Genomic DNA, 14,952 nt, shown 5'->3' with positions numbered 1-14,952 from the left:
ATTTGCTGGGAAAGTACAATGAAGATTTTCATTTCAGGAATATAAAAAACCATTTTGTACTCACACTAAATAGAAAGACTTTTTAAACCCCATACTACCTTCCCACAAATAAATATCCATATAAATGAACACAAACACACAGCACTATACACTCTTTCTTCATCTTCCTTTATTGTTCTGCCCCTCAGTCAGGTCAAACCAACCTCCTTGGAACCAGGTCCCTTTTCATACTTCTTTCAGTTGCTAATTAGATGCTAAGGCCAGGCATGGTGGCTCACATCTGTAATCCTAGCACTTTGGGAGGCTGAGGTGGGAAGACAGCTTGAGCCCAGGCGCTCGATACCAGACTGGGCAACATGGTGAAACCCTGTCTATCCAAAATACAAAAATTACCCAGGCATGGAGGTACGTGCCTGTAATGCCAGCCACTTGGGAGGCTGAGGTGGGAAGATGGTGGATGGCTTGAGCCTGGGAGGGAGAGGCTGCAATGAGCTGTGTTTGCGCCACTGCTCTCCAGCCTGAGTGACAGAGCTAGACCCTGCTCAAAAAAAAAAAGAGTAGACGTTAAAAAGTGTGCTAAGGGCCGGGTGCAGTGGCTCCCGCCTATAATCCCAGCACTTTTGGAGGCAGGTGGATCATTCGAACCCAGGAGCTCAGTACAAGCCTAGGCAACATGGGGAAACCCTGTCTCTACAAAAAATACAAAAAATTAGCTGGGCATGGTGGCGTGTGCCTGCAGTCCCAGCTACCTGGGAGGCTGAAGTGGGAGGATGGCTTGAGCCTGGGAGGTGGAGGCTGCAGTGAGCCAAGATGACGCCACCGCACTCCAGCCTGGGTGACAAGAGTGAGACCCTGTCTCAAAAAACAACAACAACAACAACAACAAAAACATGTGCTGAGTGTGACAGTCTGGTGAAAACTTAAGATGGCTAGAAGATCTTTTACATCAACTGTTACATGCCATCACGTCTAGAAAAGGGAGAATCTATATTCTCAATGTTACTTAGTGAAATGCTCCAACGCGTGTTATTGATCTCACCTTCGATATAGCTTGGACTGTCCAAAAGTCATAATTACCAGTGGTACGTGGAAGGTAGTCAAGACTAGAATGACCTGGAGAGAGAAAAAAGCATTCCGTAAATAAAAAAGATATTCCAATCACATGCTGATATGTGTTCGAGATTAAGCCAACACCTAAAAGACTTTTGATATCCCTACTTTGTAGTACTCCCCAAAGTCTAGAAGGATCTAGTTACTAGGGCTGAGAATGATGAGAAAGTCCTCAGCTCATTTTGTTGGGATGATCCCCATTGCCTCCATTGAAGCAGTGAGGCTGACTACTCAAATACACATTAAAATAAAAGAAGGCTTTAACTATTTTGTATCCAAATTATTGTAAGATACTCTCAGGCAAGAACCCTCTTCCCTTTTCTCCTTACAGAGTCTAGAATAGCGTGGGTGTTCTCACAGAGATCACTGTGTCATGTATGTCTGTCTTTTTCTTCTCCTTGCCGTTGGTTCTTCATGAAATTCATTTTTTCAGTACCTTATCTACCAAAAACTATGCATGAGGAAATGACTCTGGAAGGATTACTCCAAGAGTCTAGGGAGTCTCAGAAAGCCATATGAGAAATCTTGGAGATGGCTGGGCACGGTGGCTCACGCCTGTAATCACAGCACTTTGGGAGGCTGAGGCGGACGGATCACTTGAGGTCAGAAGTTCGAGACTAGCCTGGCTAACATGGTGAAACCCCATCTCTACTTAAAATACAAAAATTAGCCGGGCATGGTGGTGCTTGCCTGTAGTCCCAGCTTCTTGGGAGGCTGAGGCATGAGAATTGCTTGAACCTGGGAGGTGGACGTTGCTGTGAGCCAAGATTGCACCACTGCTCTCCAGCCTGGGTGACAGAGCAAGACTCTGTCTCAAAAAAAAAAAAAAAAAAAAATTCTTGGAGATACCAACTAAGATAAATGGGTAAATCACGGAAATTAGGGTACAATTCAAATTTTAGAAAAAACTGAACTACGCTTAAAGAAATTCTACTGAAAGTTTAAAAATTAATCAAAATAAGAAATTTACAATTTGCTTTTCAGCACCAAGATTTTATTTCTTTAGGCTTCTAATATAACTATCATGTGCCTCAATGCTATGACACATGCATTATGGAATACCAGGGGGCAGGAGATGTTGCCCCTGCTCTTGTTCAAGCAGGATAATAAGACAGCCAGGCAACAAGTCCTGATTTAAGACCAGGGGCCAATGTATCCTCAGCGTGTCCTCCTAGTGGGAGCCCAGCTGTATATCAGGAGGGATAAGGAGCTGACTGATCCTCCTTCCATTCCCCCAATCCTGGCAGTACCTCCTTTGTGGCAGGGGCAGGGACCAACAGATGAACAACCATGAGCCCATGGGCACCACAGTCCCTCAACACACCTGTAGGAAAGGACACAGGAACAATACAATTTGGAGGAAAAGTGCCAGGATGTTTTTAATGGACATTTTCTGTTTCTATATAGGGGTTTCCCCAAGCATTGTGAGCTTCCCTTCTCAGTACAGAGCACTTTCATCTTTCTTCTTGCTCATCTTGATGCTAAGCAGCCACCAAGGACTGAAAAGGTGTCCATCTTCCCACCGTGGAAGAAGGTGGTCAGAAGATGTTCCCGGCCAGGCGCAGTGGCTCATGCCTGTAATCCCAGCACTTTGGGAGGCTGAGGCGCGTGGATCACCTGAGGTCAGGCGTTCAAGACCAGCCTGGCCAACATGGTGAAACCCCATCTCCACTAAAAATACAAAAAATCAGCTGTGCATGGTGGTGGGTGCCTGTAATCCCAGCTCCTTGGGAGGCTGAGGCAGGAGAATCGCTTGAACCCGGGAGGTGGAGGTTGCAGTGAGCTGAGATCATGCCATCGCACTCCAACTTGGGCAACAAGAGCGAAACTCCGTCCCCACCCCCCCCGCAAAAAAGATGTTCCCAATTCTAAAGCAAAACCAACACAACTACAACTTCCTGAAAGTCTGTCTTGCAAACATGTGTTTTCTGTGATTGAGGCTAAAGACAGTTTCAGGAAGAAATGATATTAGGTGCTTAACCCTCCCCCAAATCTGTTATCATCTTCTTGCTGGGCTGAAATAACAGACTCAAAATATGACTTACCCCAGTGCTATCTCCAACCCAGGACAAGGATACTGAGCCTCTGAGATCATCAAACACATGCTATAAGGGGAAAAAAAATTAATTTAGAAATGACAGCCACTCTCCTTCAATCTTTGGCTTCTTTAAATATCTGAACTTTATTACTGTTCAGAGTAATTAAGTTCATAATTACAAAGTGGGTATGGATTCCCAGTACAAAATTTGGGAGGGATGGGATTTAACTACTTAATGTGAATCACAAATAACTTGGAAATTTAAATTCTCTCTAACACAAAGTAAGCCAAGCAGATGAGTTTTCTTTACTGCACCAGATGGGGAGATGGGAGATGGGACAATCTAATTGCTTTCTCCAACAGAACTAAATACAAAGGTATAGCAAAGTATTTTTAGGATGCTTTAAAACGAGATCATAGCCCACACTGGCAGGCGTAATTGTAACCAAATCAGCATAATTTAAATTTTTCTGGGCATCCTTTACAGTATAGCTGAAAAGTTCGTAACTGGGTTCCTTTTACTTCTAGTCTAGCTCACTCAAAAATGACAAGGGGCAGAAGCAAGAAGCAAATGCCTTTGTTTCACCTTTTTATTTAATAACAATAGTAATAATGATAATAATAAAACAACCTTACTAGACTTGCAGTGAGAGTAAGGAGGTAAAAAAGGGAAAGCTGGTATATTATATCCAAAATATAGTAAGCATGTTAAAATATAGTTATAATAATCATTGTAGGTGGTTTTGGGTTTTGTTTTTCAAATACTTCCTTTCTCTACTTATACAATAATATATATTCATTAAAGAAGATGTAGACAATTATAAGAACGCATAATAAAGATAAGTCACTCATAATCCTACCACATAGAGATATTCAAGGTTAATATTATATGTATTAATACAATCTTCTGTTCTCTATAATTTTTGTAACTGATAAAAAAAATAAAAATTCCAAAGAGGTAATAACTGCACTTGGCAAAAATTTCAAACCATATAGAAATTACATACTATATAGAGTCTATATAGCAAAGAGTGAAGATCCTTCTCTTTTCCAGGCCACATGCTCACCACCCAAGCCCCATTTCTTAGACAGTTTAATAGTTCAGTATATATTTCTAATAAATGTGGATGATTATGCTTTTTTCTTAAGACTTATAATCTTACTAAGATTTTAAAATCTTAAACATGCCTTGCCCTCCCAGATATGAGAAGCTCCTTGGAAGCTGGGGAATGTAACTTTATACTTCTTGGTACTCCCTGTGCCTTCCACAGGAATACTTTGCACACTCAGTAAGCATTTGTTGAAAATGATTACACATCCTCCCCAAACCACAAACTCAACCTCAAAATAGAACATGTCTATAAATGGTTGGGATGCCAGCTACTTGGTCACTCAAGCCACCAATCCCACATAGAAATCTAAAGAAACAGAACTCAAAACATGAACTGTTTTGTTTATCTTTGAATTTTCTCTTGCAGTCTTGAATGGGCTTCCGAATTCACGTATGTGATTTCCCCTCTGGACCGTAAGTACCTTTGATGTCAAAAGAATCTCTTACACAATTTTTGTAAGTTAGTACAATCAGTGCCTCACGCAGGTCTTGCTCCGTAAGTAATGGTTAACTCTCAAATGCTCGGCAGAGCTTCTCACAGCCTCTGCAGGAAAGAAGGGCTATTCAGACATGCAGGCTTGCCAGGCATCTGAGAAAAAGTTGGGCTGCCAGAGCTTCTGAAACCAGAGGCTTAAAAACTGACATAGCAGTGTGTCTTATATGATATTTCACACATAGCAAAACCTCACATTCTCTTGAGTGAGGATAGTGTCTGAAATGACATCAATGAGGTCCTTCAGGAAAAACAGGAACATCCAGAGCTACCACAAGCACCAGGCAGATCACAAGGGCTAAGATCACAGTCATCTAAACACAGGTTATCTTTCCAAGGAAGGTCCTTGTCATAACTGACTAAGAGAAAAGAAAAAGTCCATCAGTTATGGCACTGGAATTCGTGGTTGTCTACATCAGGCTGTAAGATATCAGTCTTGAGCCAATCAGGACTGTAACTTTTACTTTTCAGGCAATGCTCTACACAGCCGACCCAGTCAATGCAGACTGGCATTACCCACATTTTCCTATTGCTCAACTACAGAATGAGGAGGATTATCACGTGTCACTGGCAACTCTCAGCTTCACTGAAACAACTGAAATGGTAATGGACCTCACTCATCATCCAAAGAGTTCCTTTGGAAATGTAGGCCAGATTTACTAGCAAAACTGTGGTTTTCTACTGCCCTTAAGCTGTCCCTCCCACCCGCTCCAAATAACCAATGAAGATTTGCTTTTGAAAATGGGCAAACTCACTGAAAAACTCATCTACCTATAGCAAATGCAATTAATTTTTTAATATTTCAGTCTCTAACATTCTTATACTGGTGAAAGTTAAAAAAGAAAAATGAAATGAGATGTTACAGCAGGCCCAAAGGTTAAGCAGAAAGAAAAGGTCATATGGAAAGGAGATAAATCCAGGAGAGCTAGGGACCCAAGAGTACAGATTCAATCCTGCCACTTCAATGGGAGAAAAAAATACGGATGTCCAGGAAAGGGCAGACAACCTGGTCATGGTTAGGAGACAGAATTCACAAGTCAGCACAAAGCCATCAATCCTAATCCAGAATCATTTCTAATATTTAAGACAACGTACATGTCATTCTACACTGCAGTGGCATCTTAGATCTTTCAAAATATGTATTACAGCACTTTTAACTGTAGCCACAAGAACCTTGCCTGTCCTCCCCACTAGACCTGAGGTCCATCTGGTAAAGGAATCAAGCCTATACATTTCAGCAGCTAACACACAGCATAGTGCACAGTGGGCACGCAATAAATATTGAATTCTTTAAGAACTACTTATGAAGTTTTGAAAAAGATGACGACAAAGTAAAAGGATAAGGCCAGGCCCACTTAACTTCCCCATGACAGACATGAGTATGAAATGTAAAAGTTCATTTCTGGGTGGACTTCTGCTTCTGGTCAAGATGGAGTGACAGGGATCACATTTACCTTTTTACCGGAAACAGCTAATAAAAAACAAAACAAAACAAAACAAAAACACAGAATGGGCCGGGCGTGGTGGCTCACACCTGTAACCCCAGTACTTTGGGAGGCCGAGACAGGCGGATCGCGAGGTCAGGAGTTCAACTGAAACCCCGTCTCTACTAAAGATACAAAAAATTAGCCGGGCGTGGTGGCGGGCACCTGTAGTCCCAGCTACTCCGGAGGCTGAGGCAGGAGAATGGTGTGAACCTGGGAGGCGGAGCTTGCAGTGAGCCAAGATCGCGCCACTGCACTCCAGCCTGGGCGACAGAGCGAGACTCCGTCTCAAAAAAAAAAAAAAAAAAGATACAAAAAATTAGCCAGGCGCGGTAGCTACTCGGGAGGCTGAGGCAGAGAATTGCTTGAACCCGAGAGGCGGAGGCTGCAGTGAGGCAAGATCGCGCCACTGCACTCCAGCCTGTGCGATAGGACTCCATCTCAAAAAAGAAAAGAAAAAAAAAAAACCCAAAACGACAGAATATATGAAATGACTGTTTCCAAGATATTGGACACCAGGCACAAAGGACGACGATTCCTGAAAGACAAGGAACTGAACAAGGAGGACCCCACAGCTAACTGGCTTACTGCCTGGAGAGAATTTCAGGCACAGTGCAGGGGAGGGGCACCCAGGCAGAGTCCAGAGTTCTTCCTAAACTGAAGAGAGGAAGCTGATATATCGTCTGGGGAGGCCAAAGAGGTTCACAGGGCAGAAGATTAGAGAAGAAAGACTTACACAGAAAAAAAATTCTGGAGATCTGAGCAGGGGGCCTCCCCAGCCACCCCACCAAGTCTTCAGCTGAACACCCATCAGCACATGCATGTGAGGAAACTACCTGAGGCCAGGGAAATAATTACCTGAAAGGACGGCAGAGAACAATATTCAGACCTCACACAGGAACAGGAATAATTCCTGTTACCAGCAACCATAATAGGAAACCTCGTTATTTCAAGGAAATTGGGTAGAGTACTCAGAAACATTTACCTCTGTGGTAAAGAAAAATAACCCCAGACTTAAGGCTGTGCCAGTCCCACCTAAAAATGCTTAAAAGCAAGACCCAAAAGGATCAAACTGTTTCCAAGTAACCAGTGTTCCAGAACAAAGTTCAAGAATATTTAAAAGAATACAAAAATATCTAGCACCCAACAAGCTAAAACTCACAATATCCAACTGAAAAATCATCAGGTGGGTAGGTGCAGTAGCTTATGTCTATAATCCCAGCCCTTTGGGAGGCCGAGGTGGGAGGATCACTTGAGGCCAGGAGTTCAAAGCCAGCCTGGGCAATGTAGCAAGACCCCCATTTCCACAAAAACAATTTAAAAAAATCAGCTAGGCATGGTGGCACATGCTTGTAGCCCTCGCTACTTGGGAGGCTGAGGCAGGAGGATCTCTTGAGCCCAGGAGTTTGAGGCTACAGTGAGCTATGATCATACCACTGCACTCCAGCCTGAGCAACAGAGCAAGACCCTGTCTCTTAAAATAAATTTTTAAAAATAACCAGGCACGCAAAGAAGAAATCAGGACCCATAATGAAGAGAAAAATCAAACTGACCCAGAAATAACAAGATAATTAGTAGATAAGGACATTGCAACAGTTATAACTGTACTCCACAAGAAATTAGAGAATGGATTGAGAATGTTAAAGAAAAAAAATTTTTTTAAAGACTTAAAATTTTTTAAAGACGCAGTGGCTCATGCCTATAATCCCAGCATTTTGGGAGGCCAAGGTGGGCGGATCACTTGAGGTCAAGAGTTCGAGACCAGCCTGGCCAACATGGTAAAATCCCGTCTCTACTAAAAATAGGAAAATTACTAAAATACTAAAAATTAGCCGAGTGTGGTGGTGGGCACCTGTAATCCCAGCTACTCAAGAGGCTGAGGGAGGAGAATCACTTGAATCCAGGAGGCAGAGGTTGCAGTGAGCAGAGATTGCACCATTGCACTACAGCTTGGGTGACAAGAAAACACCGTCTCAAAAAAAAAAAAAAAAAAAAGAAAGAAAAGAAAAAGACTTAAATTAGACTTGTAGAAATGAGTATTACAATGACTGAAATGAAAAGTACACTGGATAGGGTGCTGTGGCTCATGCCTGTAATCCCAGCACTTTGGGAGACTGAGGCGGGCAGATCACCTGAGTTCAGAAGTTTGAGACCAGCCTCACCAACATGGTGAAAACTTGTCTCTACTAAAAATACAAAAACTAGCCAGGCGTGGTGACATACACCTGTAGTCCCAGCTACTCAGAAGGCTGAGGCAGGAGAATCGCTTGAACCTGGGAGGTGGAGGCTGTATTGAGCCAAGATTGCACCACTGAACTCCACCTGAGTGACAGAGTGAGACTCCGTCTCAAAAACAAACAAACAAAAAAACAAACACTGGATAGGCTGAACAGGAGATTAGACACTGTAGAAGAGGTAAGTGTGAACCTGAAGCCATACCAACAGAAACTATCCAAAGTGAAACACAGAGATAAAAAAAGACAAAAAATGAACAGAGCTATCAATTCAGAAGATGTTCTACAATTTCTACAAATGTTCTTAAAGTTGTTCTACAGCTCAGCGATGGCTCTGTTCATTCTTTTTGAAGTAGAACAACTTCAAGCAGCTGATTATATATGCAATCAGGGCATCTAGAGGAGGCTGCGCTGGAGACAGAAAAAAAAGTTAAGATATAATAGCCACGGTGGCTCACGCCTGTAATCCCAGCACTTTGGGAGGCCAAGGCGGGCGGATCACGAGGTCAGGAGATCAAGACCATCCCCGTCTCTACTAAAAATACAAAAAATTAGCCGGGCGAGGTGGCGGGCACCTGTAGTACCAGCTACGCGGGAGGCTGAGGCAGGAGAATGGCGTGAACCCCAGGGGGCGGTGCCTGCAGTGAGCCGAGATTGCGCTACTGCACTCCAGCCTGGGCGACAGTGAGACTCCGTTTCAAAAAAAAAAAAAGATATAATAGCCAAAATTTCCCCAAATGTGATGAAAAGGATAAACCCAGAGATCCAAGAAGCTCAGAAACCCTAAGCTCAAGAAACACGATGAAAAATACACCAAAGCACATCTTATCATAGTCAAATAATCTAAAATCAGCAATAGAGAAAAATCTTAAAAGCATCCACAAAAAAGATGACATTACATACAGAGAAACAAAGAATGATAGCCGACTCTTCCTACAATGCAAGCCAGACAGTGGAGTAACATATTTAAAGTACTGGCAAAAAAACAGTCAAGCTGTAATTCTATAGCAAGTGAAACTATTTTTCAAAAATGCAGGTTTCACAATGAGATACCATCTCATACTAGAAAGAATGACTATTAAAACATCACACACACACACACAAAAACAGATACTGGTGAGGCTGTGGAGAAAAGGGAGTGTTTATACACTGTTGGAGGGAATGTTCAGCCCCTGTGAAAAGCGATTTGGAGATTTCTCAAAGAACTTAAAGGGCCGGGCGTGGTGGCTCACGCTTGTAATCCCAGCACTTTGGGAGGCCGAGGCGGGCGGATCACGAGGTTAGGAGATCGAGACCACGGTGAAACCCCGTCTCTACTAAAAATACAAAAAATTAGCTGGGCGTGGCGGCGGGCGCCTGTAGTCCCAGCTACTCGGAGAGGCTGAGGCAGGAGAATGGTGTGAACCCGGGAGGCGGAGCTTGCAGTGAGCCGAGATCGCGCCACCGCATTCCAGCCTGGGCAACAGAGGGAGACTCCATCTCAAAAAAATAAAAAAAAAGAACTTAAAAGAGAACTGTGATCTGACCCAGCAATCCTGTTACTGGGTATATATCCAAAAGAAAACAAATCATTCTACCAAAAAGACACATGCACTATGTTAATTATAGCTCTATTTACAATAGCAAAGACATGGAATCAACCTAGGTGCCCATCAGCAGTGGATTGGATAAAGAAAATATGGTCTATATACACCATGTAATACTATGGAGCCATACAATGAATGATATCATGTCCCTTGCAGCAACATGGATGCAGATGGAGGCCATTACCCTCAGTAAATTAACACAGAAACAGAAAACCAAATACCACATGCTCTCACTTATAATGGGAGGTAAACACTGGGTACTCATGGACATAAAGATGGCAACAACAGAAACGGGATTATTAGAGGAGGGACGCAGGTGAGTACTGGTAAACTAACTTTTGGGTACTATGTTCACTACCTGAGTGATGGGATCATTTGTATCCCAGCATCGCACAATATACCCAGGTAACAAACCTGCACATGTACCCCTAAATCTAAAAGTTGAAAAATGCAAGTTTCAAAAAGGAAAAGTTCTGTGTTTCTGCACTTGTCCATTGCTCCTCAGCATTCTATTGTGGGTGTTTCTTTTTGACAGCCACAGGGGACAGACTATACCAGTGAAAAAGATCTGAAAGACAGCCTAAGTCCCATCTTTCACTGTAAAACCAACCATTCTGGTTTGTAATTATCACAGCTCAAAGTGATCTCCTCTTCCTAAGCATTATCCTCACAGCATTCACGGACACTCCTGGTACTATAACTATTTATATTTATATATAAATGTAAACTATACGTACATGTAAACTATACATGTAGAACTATTTACATATTTGTCTTCCTCTCAAATTATGCTATAAATTCTTAATGGCAGACGCTATAATTTGGTATTACCCATCAGGCCTAGCACAAGGTCTTATATTTATTAGATGCTCCACAAACATCTCTGTAAAAGTCTATCACAAACTCCTGCTACTAACATTATTTCTTTTTCTTAGTATTTTTTTTTAACTCATGATAGCTGTTTGTCCTGAACTAACATTATTGATCTGTATGTAATCTTCCTTCTAACACGGTTACTGCTGTCTCAGTAAATAATGGCTGAATAGCGTTTATTCCTATGCTCTTCCAGCCAGCCAAGACACTGTTATACACTGGTATGTGTTCTTAGATGTTCACACATGATGGTGACCTTACTCCTCTCCTTCCCATTGTAGTTACCATTAACTTCACGTAGCTAAACATTGGTAAAGATGCCCTGAACACGTCGAAGTGTTTAGAGGCACTGAGCAGGGGCAGTCTATATAGAAGAGAAATTCAAATTTCAAGTGAAGAAATAAAGGTCTGACTACTGAGATTTAAGCAGAGTTTACAGAGTTGGGAGGCAGATATAAGCAAGAGCAAGGCAATGAGAGAAGGCAGCGGTGCAGGTAGAACACACAGGAAGATAATATGCAAGTATCTTGAAAATTTTCAAAGAACACCACAAATAAAATCTATTAATATCACCATCTAGTAAAATGCTGAGTATACAGTAAATGCTATTAAGACTTGTTAAAATAAAAAAAGAATTTCAGGCTGAGTATGGTGGTTCATGCCTGTAATCCCAGCACATTGGGAGGCTGAGGTGGGAGGTCACTTGAGTCCACGAGTTCAAGACCAGCCTGGGCAATATAGTGAGACCCCACCCCCATCGCTACAAAAAATTTAAAAATCAGCCAGGCATGGTGGTACACACCTGTAGTTCTAGCTACTCAGGAAGCTGAGGTAGGAGGATCACTTGAGCCCAGGAATTCGAAGCTGCAGTAAGCTATGATCATGCCACTGCACTCTAGTCTGGAAAACAGAGAGAGACCCGGTCTATATTTAAAAGAATAATAAGAAGAAGAATCTCAAGGTCAGAATAAAGAAAGTTAAGGTTGAAATAGAAGGAAAATAAAAATAGTGAAAAGGAAATATATTTAAGAAGACACTTTAGAAATAGTACTCCTGCTTGAAAGACCCAAAGAAAGCTGAGAGAGGCCACTGGATCACTTAGACAGGAAAGGTGTCTGATGATACATAGGCCTGAAAATAATGAGCCAATAAGTTATGGCTCAATTGCTGTAATCAAGGCAAAGTAAGAAGAATAAATGAAATATGAGCAGAGGATAAAGCTTTGTTGCTGGAAATAACTGAAAGGCGGAATAATCCCTATAGGAAGGGAAAACCCAAAACCTCTGACACAGTATTACCGAAGAATGTTCTATAATATCAAAATAATGAATCATATAAAAACATCTAGTACTATGTTAGAGAGTCCAGCCAACAGAAGGTAGAGTGAATGTTATATATATATATATATATATATATATATATATATATATATAGATGTTACGTGTTAGTTGTATAAATGATAATTCAAATGGAGAGTGTGGGGAGAGGTGAAGCATGTTTTGTTTCTGGTAAACAATAACTGGAGGCCAGGCATGATGGCTCACACCACACCTGTAATCCCAGCATCTTGGGAGGCTGAGGCGGGTGGATCACCTGAGGTCAGGAGTTCAAGACCCGCCTGACCAATATGGTGAAACTCCGTCTCTACTAAAAATACAAAAATTAGCTGGGTGTGGTGGCACACACCTGTAGGCCCAGCTACTGAGGAGGCTGAGGCAGAAGAATTGCTTGAACCCAGGAAGCAGAGGTTGCAGTGAGCCGAGACTGCGCCACTGCACTCCAGCCTGGGTGACAAAGTGAAACTCCGTCTCAAAAAGAAAAAAAAAAAAAAAATAGCTATGTTGCTCTAATGTAGCATGCCTAAGAGGCAGATTATTGGGGTGTCCAATCTTTTGGCTTCCCTGGGGCACACTGGCAGAAAAACTGTCTTGGGCCACACATAAAATACATTAACACTAACAATAGCTAATTAGCTAAAAAAAAAACCATACAAAAAAATCTCATAATGTTTTAAGAAAGTTTACGAATTTGTATTGGGTTGCATTCAAAGCCACCCTGGGCCACACGTGGCCCACGGGCTGTGGGTTGGACAAGCTTCATTTGGCACAAAGAGAACACGATCTGGTCACTTCATATTGCTAAGGAGTCAGCTAAACGTATGATCTAGAAACAGGTCAAAATTAAGGAAAACTATGTAAATATGCTGTTTCTGTGCTTAACAGTCCAAAAGCCAGTACCCTGAGGAGCCCAGAGCAAATACAGTCATTCAGATGACCTAATCCTACCCTAGGATAGGAAGCACAGAAGCCAAGAAGTTTAAGAGTAGCTGGGTGAAATGTCAGCTTGATTCTACCAGGAGCAGATGAGCATGAAATTATTGCCACTTTTGGAAAAATTTATTAATCCCATGACAGGGTTACTGGCGCAGGAATAGACTAATCAATAGAGCAAAACAGATCCAGGAATGGATGAGGTTTCTTTTAGCACATGATAAAGCTAGCATTTCAAGTTAGTGTTATAAGAACACTGGAAAAACTGGCTATTTGGAAATAAAATAAAATAAAAAGCTGAATTCCTAACTCCCTTCTTAAAATGCCTAAATAAATTCCATATAGGGCGAAGATTTAAATGTAAAAAAATTAAATTATAAAAATACTAGAAATGGCCAGGCACAGTGGCTCACCCCTGTAATCCTAGCATTTTGGGAGGCCCAGGTGGGTGGACTGCTTGAGCCCAGGAGTTTGAGACCAGCCTGGGCAACATAGTGAGACCCTGTCTCTACCAAAAAAGAAAACAAACAAAAAAACAATAGCCAGGTGTGGTGGCATAGCATGAGTTTGTGGTCCCAGCGACTCAGGAGGTTGAGGTGGGAGGACTGCTTGAGCCTGGGAGTTCGAGGCTGTAGTGATCTGTGATGGCACCACTGTAATCCAGCCTGGGTGACAGAGTGGGACCCTGTGTCAAAAAATGATACTAGAAGTATAAGCGAATATTTTTATAACCTTGGAATAGGAAGACCTTTATAAAAATGGTACAAAAATCAGAACTCATACTTAAGGATTTACTCTGACTATGTAAAAAGTTTAAATTGCAAAACACCAAAGAGAAAGCTGAAAAAAACTGGAAAAAATTATTTGTAACATGACAAAGTATTAATATAGAAAGGGTTTCAATTAATATAAAATTATTTGTAACATGACAAAATATTAATATAGAAAGGGTTTTCAAATCAGTAGGAAACAGGCCAAAACCTCAAACAGGTTTTTGGAAAATAGGGAAAGAACATGAGCACCCAATTCATAGAAGGACAAAGAAATGGCCAATAAACATTTGAAAAGCTATTTAATCTCTAAAACAAAAAAAACAGGCCGGTGTAGTGGCTCACACCTGTAATCCCAGGCTTTGGGAGGCCAAGGCGGGAGGATCACTTGAGCCCGGGAGTTTGAGACCAGCCTGGGCAACATGGCAAAACCCTGTCTCCACAAAAAAAAAAAAATTAGCCGGGTATGGTGGTGTGCACCTGTAGTCCCAGCTACTCAGGAGGCTGAGATGGGAGGGTGGTTTGAGCCCAGGAGGTAGAGGTTGTAGTGAGCCAAGAAAGAAAAAGAAAAATATGACATTTTTGCCTTTCAGACTGGCAAAGATTAAAAGACTTGACAAAATGTATCCAGTGAGGGCATAGGGACCAGAGCACCTTCTTCTACGGTGGTGGGTGGGAGTACATAAATTGCTGCAACTTTTCTGGAGAGCTATTTGGTGATGCAAATAAAAACTGAGAACGTCCGTATCATGTGCCTGAGCAAATCCTATTCTTAGGAATTTGTCATAAGGGGATAATCACACACCTTTATAAAAGATGTCATATGTTGGGGTGATTACTGCAGCTAACAACTATTGAACATTCCCCACATGTCATCTTCTGTGTTAGGTATCTTACACACATTAGTATTTAATCCACATAACCCCATGAGATATTACTATACCTGTATATTATAAATGAAGAACTGGAGATTTGTTAAGTAA

At 41.8% G+C, this 14,952-nt stretch overlaps 1 protein-coding gene across 6 annotated transcripts in view; it reads right to left on the bottom strand.

Annotated features, from left to right (window-relative positions):
- The window catches only part of SORT1 (sortilin 1), an 88,238-nt gene that overhangs the window by 56,735 nt on the left and 16,551 nt on the right, over positions 1-14,952 (bottom strand). For all 6 annotated transcript variants that reach the window (XM_054668498.2, NM_001427912.1, XM_054668503.2 and 3 more), the window contains exons 2-3: positions 3,156-3,215; positions 1,040-1,113 (exon numbers count right to left, since the gene is read on the bottom strand). In XM_054668498.2, the coding sequence (XP_054524473.1) occupies positions 1,040-1,113; positions 3,156-3,215 (134 nt within the window). The remainder of the gene's footprint in view (positions 1-1,039; positions 1,114-3,155; positions 3,216-14,952) is intronic.

This window comes from Pan troglodytes, chromosome 1, assembly GCF_028858775.2.
Source record: "Pan troglodytes isolate AG18354 chromosome 1, NHGRI_mPanTro3-v2.0_pri, whole genome shotgun sequence".
NCBI lineage: Eukaryota > Metazoa > Chordata > Mammalia > Primates > Hominidae > Pan > Pan troglodytes.
This window is presented reverse-complemented; position numbering and strand designations above follow the sequence as displayed.